At 47.9% G+C, this 9,350-nt stretch overlaps 1 protein-coding gene across 1 annotated transcript in view; it reads right to left on the reverse strand.

The window, feature by feature from the left end:
- The window catches only part of PDE8B (phosphodiesterase 8B), a 164,580-nt gene that overhangs the window by 109,382 nt on the left and 45,848 nt on the right, over positions 1-9,350 (reverse strand). The window contains exon 6 of the mRNA XM_045285214.1: positions 2,751-2,829. Coding sequence (XP_045141149.1) covers positions 2,751-2,829 — 79 coding nt within the window. The remainder of the gene's footprint in view (positions 1-2,750; positions 2,830-9,350) is intronic.

Raw genomic sequence — 9,350 nt, forward strand, 5'->3', positions numbered from 1 at the left:
GAGTAGAACCGCCCCTGTGGGTTTCCAGGACTGTACTCTTTACCGGAGTAGAAAGCCTCCCCTTTCTCCTGCGGAGTGGCTGGTGGCTTCGAACTGCTGACCTTGCCGTTAGAAGCCCAGTACATAACCCACTATCCCACTTCTTGCCTCCAGCATCCCCTTTCTCCTGTGGAGTGGGCTGGTGGTTTCGAACTGCTGACCTTGCCGTTAGAAGCCCAGTACATAACCCACGATCCCACTTCTTGCCTCCAGCATCCTCTTTCCTTTGCCAGCCTCCTACCCGCTGTGTGAGAGCTTTGCATTGACACTGCTGAGGGAGTTTTCACCATGGGAGGAGGTGGGTCCCTGAGGTCCAAAAAAAAAGAGTGGTCAAGCGAGAAGTGTCTTATGTCAGGATTCCTGTCCTGTTCACATAAGGTGTTCCGGTGGTCTAGTGGCTGTGCATTGAGCTGTGATGCACAAGGTCAGCGGTTCAAAACCACCAGCCGATCCTTGGGAGAAAGGTGGGGCTTTCTACTCTTGTTAGAAGTCACCGTTTCAGAAACCTCCCAGGGGCAGTAACCCTGAGTGGGCAGTGGTCGGTGGCGGTGGGTGCAAGGGTTGTTTCCTCGTCACACAGTGCCGCTCCCTCCCCCTCCCTTTCCTCACACCCTGCTTCCTCCTGCTACTGGCCAAGGTCAAGCAGTGCCTGTGGGCATCTCGTGACCCCCCCACCACACTCCTTCTCCCGGAGATCCATGTTTTCCAATGCCAGCTGCCGGCGTTGGCATGGAGAAGGCCTCTGCTTCCCTGTTAGAAGTGGCTCTCCTCAGATGACAAGCGGGGAAGGGGGGGAAAGGACAAGGCACCCTTTCTCCTCATCCCTGAAAGCCCCCTCCAGCCTCCCATGACGGTAAGAGGGGGACGCACAGAGACAATGCGTGCTGCTCCAGCCTGGACAGTCCAACACCTTGGTGGGCGATCCCACATCTCGTCTGCGAAGGAAACACATCGGCTTTCGCCATGGTCCAGGGGGCAGCAGCAAGGGCAGGCGGATCAGGGAAAGGCAGCAACCCGAGGAAGTCCCCAGCCCCATTTCCAGGGTGGGGAGAGGGCTTGGCAGTCAAAAGCCCTGGTGACATAGTTCAGCTCCTGTACTTTGTCTTGGACAAGTTCCTTTGCTTTCCAGGGACTCCTTTATCTGTAGACACTGGGGGCGGTCATCTCTCTTCCCCAGGTCACTGAACAGAATGGGAGGACAGCTTCACCCAAGTGCCATGACATAGCATGCAGGGAGACTAATGCCCCCTCACCCCCCAGCCTCAGCATCCGCGTCTGAATCCTGGGAATCTAGGAGCGTGTTCAGTTACGCGGCAAAAGGGACTTTACCGGCGCGATCAAACAAAGGGTATCTTGAGATTGGGAGATAATCCTGGACTATTTGAGTGGGTCCAAGATCATCAAAGGGTTCCTTATCCATGAAAGAAGGCAACGAGGGGGTTAAGAGACTTGAACTGCTCCACTGCTACCTCTGAAGGTAGGGCAAGGGATGCAGCCAAGCTGGCAAGGGCGAGAAAACGCGTTCTCCCCCGGAGCCAGCAAAAGGCTCGGCTTTCTCCCAGAGAGACCCACTTCCAATGCCTGACCTCCAGAACAAGAAGCTCATGTTGTCTGAAGCCACGGAGGTTGTGGGCGCTTGTTACAGCAACAGGAAGTGACCAAGGGGGGTACTTCCTTTGTGACCCAGCGGGAGGGGAGGGCATGCCTGTGTGGAGCATGCTGGAGGAGAGCGCTGTGGGGCCACTGTGTCTGGGGCACTGTCCTTGGCACATTACTGGTGACAGCTCGTGCTCCTCACACTCTAGGCCACTACATCCACGGGCAGCCCAAACCCCAACAACTACACCCACTGACCTCAAGTCCATCCTGAATCTGAGCAACACCGTAGGACAGAGTACAATGGCTCCTTAAGGCTCCCAAGACTGGGAAGCTTTGTGGGGAGCAGACAGCCTCATTGATCTCCCACAGGGTGGCTGGTGGATTTGAACTACCGACCTTGTGGTTACCAGCCCAACACTCCACTACACCACCAAGGCTCCTTAGGAGCTGGCAGGTTGGCACCAATTCAGGGGACGTCTCCCTCAGAGGTTGCTTTCCAAGTGTAGGTGTCAATCTTAACACGGACTTTCCAACACATAGAATATGATTTTAGTAGGTGTCAATCTTAACACGGACTTTCCAACACATAGAATATGATTTTATGTCAGCCAAGGTATTTCTGCTGTATGCGTGCAGTTAGCAAAATGACAACATTGTAAGAGTGCATTAGAATAAGAATATCAACTGCAGGTCACTGAATAAGCATCTTTTAAAATGTTCTGTTTCCCTGGGCATTTATAGCATTTACTCGACAATTCTGCTTGTGTTCTGTGTAATTAGCCATTGTCACAGATAGTCCACAGAATTTACTCCTTGTTCAGTGAAGCGCCAGGTGTTTACCTGAATGAATGCATTTTAAAAATTGTTTATTGAACACCTAGTTCTTAGCTTATGTCTATCAGAGTCTGCTCGGCGCACTTTGACTTTCCTTGCTCCAAAGCTGAAATGTGAGAATTACGAGGCAGTACTTGAAACAGGGTGAAATGTGGGAATTACGGGGCAGTACTTGAAACAGGGTGAAATGTGGGAATTACGGGGCAGTACTTGAAACAGGGTGACTCATGCTTCGAATGCTCTATTTTGACATCTACAGACATGAAGCTTTTCCTTACCTGGATCACGTGGTCGTCACTCGTTATTTCTATGGCTTCGTGACAGTGGTCTAACGCTGTAAACACCGAATTACAGGCCCTGCAGGTTGCAAAAGACTGACGTTAGTTCTACTGTCCACCAGTGGTCATTTCCTCTGTGAATTTATCAGGTCCCCAGATTCCTAAACTCATGAATTCTTTTGACATTAATAGGCTTTGAGAGAGAAAACCCCAACCCTTTCTCTGAAACTAAATGAAGAAATCACTGCACATCGCTCCACATCTGTGACGGGAGGAGAGGAGCTGCCTTCAGCACCACCGCGCCAGTGGGATGAGCTACTTGTGGGAGGGCAGAGACACAGGAGAGAGGGCCTTGCCAAGTCCTCCATGATCTGCATCAAAGAGGCTCTTCTGTGCCCCTGACCGCTGTGCCACAGAGAAGCCAGGCCTCTCTGCCAATTCGGACTTCATTAGGCTCTCCTCATTGGATCGGAGGTCATCCAACCTTGTGCAAGAGACAAACACTTCTCCTTTCGGATTTCCATTATCTCAAATAAACGAGGCTTTATGGAGCTCAGCTTCAACCATGTCCACTGGCATGGAGGAAGGCAACTATGCCAGTCCTCTCCTCGTTGAACCAGGTGTCTAGTGGAGACTCTCTGTGTGTGATCCTCCTCGAGTATCCGGAACAACTGAAGTTAAGCTCTCAAACTCGTGATAGTTTTAACTTATTTCCAAAATCAGGCCAACTCCAGACACAGTAGGTTCTGTACAGCGAGCATGGGGCTGGTTCCCAGTTGTTGATGGGCATCACTGAGTGGGTTCCAACCCACAATGTCCCTGTGCACGACAGAACGAAGACACTGCCTGGTCCTGCACCATCTTCACAACTGTTCTCTTTGGGCCAGTTGTTGCAGCCACTGTGCCAATTAATCTCATCAAGAGTCTCCTCTTTTTCAGTGCCCTCCGACTTTACCAAGTGGGATGCCCTTTGGCAAAGACTGGTGTCCCCTGCTAACATGCCCAAAGGATGTGCGATGAAGTTTCGACATCCTGCTTCCAAGGAGCATGTTAGCAATACTTCTTCTAGAACATACTTGTTTGTTCTGGCAGTCCATTGTACTCCCAATATTCTTGGCCAGCACCATAACTCAAATGCATTGATTCTTTCAGTCCTCCTTAGCTAGTTCTGAGAGCTTCATTATTTGTACTGGTTGTTTAAATAATCCCAGCTAAGGCTTTCTTACACATTACAATAAAAGTGTGTTGATTTACTGGATTGACATTTCTTCTTATAAAACAGACTCTTAAAATACAGTTTACCTTTCCCACTTACACAGGCAGTTCAGCTTTGCTATCCTGTTTTGACCTATTTGCAAAGGAGAGGGCAGAAAGAATAGCTGGGTGGGGAGGGCTGAGAGGGGCTGCGAAGGATTGGGCTGTGTGTTTAACCAGCTGTGGGGCTTAGAGCCATGTTTTATTTTCTCTGGTCCTCAGTTTCCCCATTTGTGCACTGAAGACAATGATAGGTACCTTACAGGTTGTTCTAAGTACCAGGCCAATTTATGTGAAGCGTTTCTCAAAATGTAAGACTCCAACATTGGAAAACTCCAGTCCACGGTCGCTTACCTTTCAAAGACCTGGTTCAAAAGACTGATGGATCATAACCTACCTTTTCTAATGGGTATATCTGAAATGTCAAGCTGAGAACGGTGTTTCTTAATAGCCAGCTAACCCTCATATATTGTCTAACTCATTTGCTGTGGACACGCGGTCAATCACTGGAGGAGGATATCATGTCTGGTGGAACAGGGTCAACAAGGGAGTGGGAGACCCTCAGTCAGATAGTTTGGCACAATAGTCACAACACGGGACTCAAACATGAGGATGGCCCAGGGCTGGGCAACATTTCCTTCCATTGTCCCAAGGAGTTCAATCAATGGCCGCTAACAGCAACCAGGTGCATGAACACCTGACAGATTGTAGCCCACTGGAGGATAGTGTTCCTCTTTTGGCAGAGATGAGCATATTAGTATGTGAGGGTGAGTGAAACAATCAGGATTTAGGTGAGCAGAGCACAGGAGAACATCAAGGTCAATCAGCTGTGCTTCCTGATGGCTGTCATCTTATGTTCTTAATTATATTACTCGGGCCTACTTGATTTGAAATGCATATGGATTTATTACCCAGTGCTACATTTGTAAATTAGATGATTTAAAATAAGAAAAATGAAGACTTTAAAACTATTGCCCAAGTCGCTACAGCACTGCCTCTCACAAACAAGCAAGAGCAAGCCTTAGTATTTTCTAGGGATCTGGGCCCAGAGTCCCAAGCAGCAGCGCAGGAAAGCGTTTACTGTGTAGGCAGTAGTGTACTCCAGAAGTTAGACAGTGTTTGGAAAGACATGTAAACTTTATGTGGAGAAATACTTTCTATACAGGCCAATTTGTCGGCTCTGGGAGATGGATAATTAAGCCATAAATAACACATTTTTATCAAACAATGGTGTCCTTTCTTTCCCAAGCATTTCCTCAAAGTAAAAGCATGTTTGCAAACAAGTACCTGAGACTATCGTTCTTTGTCAATTCAAGAGCTGTCTAAGGCAAGAGCTTTCATCCAAGCTCTCAAATATATTAAGCATTCATTTTATGATTATTGATGAAGCATAAACTCTTCAGTAAATACAATTCCCGATGGGTGCAAGCAAATTCGTACTAACAGCTGAGGTGAAGACATATTGGTAGAACCAACAGATGCTTTCCCCCGGGTGGGGGAACCACACTGCTTTTCTGTGCTGTAGCCCTTTTTTGGTTGATAGTTCTATTGAAGTAATCTGGCAGCAAAAGTGAGGTAACCCATTTGAATCATGTTCCCAGAGTTTGGAGACTTACTTGCTCGGATGAATTATTAATACTCTTCACGTAGAAAAAAAAGCCTTGGCTTTATTAACTTTCTCTTCTTGGGAACCATGTAACTCTTGTGGCTCAAATGTCTGTACTGTTTTGCATCCTCCTGATTAAAAAGTTGGGAAATTGGAAAGAGAAGCCAATGGAGAGGTCACCTAGTGGTGGAACTCCAGGAAGGGTGGGTCCTGTGACCATTTCTGCAGCACCTTCTACAAGCCCTCAGCTGATCCAGAGAGCAAAGGTAAACTCTCAGGAAGTTGTTTCTCACGAACACATTTATTTTTGGATAATACAGCTCCCCCCCACCCCTAAGAACATCCAGGCATAAATTCTGGACTCCTGCTAGCCATCCAGGTCAAGAGCTCATCTGGCTCTCAGTGTTTTCTTTGTCAATGGTGGCTTAGGGAAGGTGGGCTATATGATTTCCCATGTCACTCCCGGAAGTGTTCTAGAACCTTTCAAAACAAAACACACACAGTCTTGAGGCCCCCTGGAAGAGGGTCAGCTTGTTGGGAGCAGGTTCTGAACACCAGGCACATCCCAGCGGGCGTCTGGGAGGAAGAAGAGAAAGGAGCGTGGACGCAGCACCGGGACCTGCTGCGGATCTGCGCTTCGCTCTGGGGGCAGTGAGGCGGGGGGGCGCCAGGCTGAGCTTTTGCCGCTTTGTCTCCTGCAGCACGGGGCTGTCCCACAGCACCCACGTGAGGGTAACGTCCTCCGTAGACAGCTGCCACTCCTGAGGGCGGCACGGTGCCAGCACACGGAGCTTCCCATCAGAAACGCCGACGGACTAACCCGGAGGAGCGCCGCTTTCTAAATGTTAGCAGCGAAACAAACCGATGACTGGAAATGACGCCGTGATGGCAAAGCTCAAACTGACGAATGACAGAAACCATAGATGGTCCCTCTTAAACGACACTGCTCCTCTTAAACTCTCCGTCAACACATAACCCACACTTGCTTTTGGATTAAAGAGCCTTTTATTCACAGTTAAGAAGCGGACAGTGCTGGCAAAGAATATCGAAAGAGCCAAGGACAAATCTGTCTTGGAAGACGTACAGCCAGAATGCTCCCTGGTAGCAAGGTCAGCAAGTCTCATCTCACACACTTTGGACATGTGGTCAGGCGAGGGGAGTCCCTGGTGCGGGACATCATCCTTGGTAAAGTGGATGGGGCAGGGCACAAGAAGGCCCCCAACAAGATGGATTGGCATTGAGGCTGCAACACTGGGACGGTGGTGAGGATGGCGCAGGACGGGTGTTTGTCCTGTTGGACACAGGGTCGCTATGGGTGGCAGCCGTGCGAGGGCACCTAGAGACAACGACGTAGCCTTTTAAGTAATAAAGAGACGTACGGGCAATGATTCACTGCCACTGTGCTGACTCTCTCAATATGACACTATTGGACCAACCAAGTACAACAGCCCCTTTGGTTTTCCAGGTCTGCATATCTTTACGGGAGTAGAAAACCTCACTTTTCTCCCATGGAGTGGCTGGGAGGTTTGAACTGCTGGTCTTGCGGTCAGCAGCCCAACACATAACACACTGTGCCACCAGGGCTGCTTACAGAAGCATGCAAAACAACAACAAACTGGCATCGAGTCTATACCGGCTCCTAGACACCCGATAGGACACACTAGAACTGCCCCTGATGGGTTTCCAGGCCTGTAGCTTCCCTGGAGTAGCAAGCCTCACCTTTCTCCTGCAGCATGGCTAGTCCTTTCAAGCCCCTGCTATCCCACCAGGGACCCCGTCTTCATCAGAAGACATACATAGCTGTTATGGAATGTAGATGATCATTAACACTTCCTAATTCATGAATTCTGTTACATAAATCACTCTCTGGTGGAGACAGAAATGTGACGAGGTAACAGTTTTTGATCACGTGATCCTTTCTTGTGTGTTTAATAAACATGGCCACCATACAGGAGGCCTCAACAAAAGTGGCTAGCTTGACATTTGACATCATCCTGCATGACAGACTGTCCTTGCAGAGTGCTGGCAAAGTGACATATTTAGCTGCAGCTGGGGGTGGAACTGTGGGAAAGAAAGGTATTACATAATTAAACTATAATTACTCTGGCATTGTATAATAAAGAGCCTCCTTTTCCCAGTCTGAAACTGGTATTGTTTGCTTGTCTCTGGGATGCAGGTAGATGCTCAAGGTGCCCATGAATGCTAGAAAGGGGGTTAGACCTCCCTTCACTACGGTTCTTTATGCTTATCATAGGGTGCCACTCATGTCCCTGAAAGAACCTTACGACAGTCCCCCCAAACCAAGTAGGCAATTGAAAGAAGCTATTCAGGCCACGCCCTAGAACCTTAAACATGCATCATGTTTAGTGCCCCCCTAACAAAAAGACTGTTTGTTATATTGCAGTAGCTTACATGTTGCTGGGATGCTGGGAGCTAAACCACCAATATTCAAATACCAGCAGGGTCACCTATGGTGAGCAGGTTTCAGGGCGTTTTCAGACCAAGGGCACATGAGAAGAAGGGATAAGCAGTCCATATGTGACGAATGACCACCGAAAACCTTAGGGAAGGGAGAGCAGCAGACCACGTCGAAGGTAGAGCCAGAAGATGAGCCCCTCGGGTTGGAAGGTGCTCGAAACGCAACTCAAAGAAGGGCTGTCCTTCATGATACGGAGAGAAGCGAGGCGTTGGGACCTAGACTGGCTGAGGTGGCAAGACTCAAACTGAGAAGAAAACCTCCGTAAACATCCATTAATAAGCAGAGCATAAAAGTACCAATTATGACTTTATAAACATTGGGAGTCATCCAAAAATGAAACGAAACACATAATGATTGATCCCCTAGGCCTTAGTGAGTGGAAGTGGATTGGTAGTAGCCATCAGGAATTGATAATTATATGGTTTACAATATGCTGGAATCGACAAATTCAAGAGGAATGGTGTGGCATTCATTTCCAGGGAGAACATTTCAAGATCCATCTTAAAGTACAATGCTGTTAGTAATAGGATACTATCTATAAATCTAAAAGGAAGATCAGCTAATACAAATATTACTCAAATTTGTACACCATCCACTGAAGCCAACGATGAAGAAATTGAAGAATTCTACTAACTTGTTCAGTATGAAATGGATCAAAATGCAATCAAGATGCATTGATAATTACTGGTGATTGGAATGTGAAATTTTGGAAACAGAGGAAGGAACCATAATTACAAAATACAGCTTCGGCGAAAGAAATGAAGCTGGAGATGTATGATAGAATTTTGTAAGACCAACAACTTCTCCATTGCAGGCCACTCCCCCCTCCCCTTACCCCCCTCCCCAGTGCCCTTTTTCTTTTTTTAATGTAAAGAGTGTCTATACACTGGGATCTCCCTGGATGAGATTGTATACATCTGTGGGAATATAGGATGGAGAAACTTAGTATCATCAGACAAAACAACGCGGGGGTGCTATCTGTGGAACACGCCCCCCCCAACCCATCAATTGCACATATGCAGATTTGAGTTGAAGATGAAGAACATTAAAAGATATACAAGAAAAACAAAATATAACCTTAAGTATATCTAACCTGAATCTAGACAATACCTCAAGATCCGATTTGACACATTGAACACGCCGATTCAGAAGAGGCCCTGTCATGTTGGCTATCACTGCTGACATCAGCTGGACCTGGCTACAGCAGAGAGGACCCGAAATATGCTGGTGCTTTACTGATTATTCAAAGGCATCCACCTGT

The sequence above is a fragment of the Echinops telfairi genome, unplaced genomic scaffold (genome assembly GCF_000313985.2).
Source record: "Echinops telfairi isolate 266 unplaced genomic scaffold, ASM31398v2 ScPeMD7_7469;HRSCAF=8507_1, whole genome shotgun sequence".
In the NCBI taxonomy this organism is placed as follows: domain Eukaryota; kingdom Metazoa; phylum Chordata; class Mammalia; order Afrosoricida; family Tenrecidae; genus Echinops; species Echinops telfairi.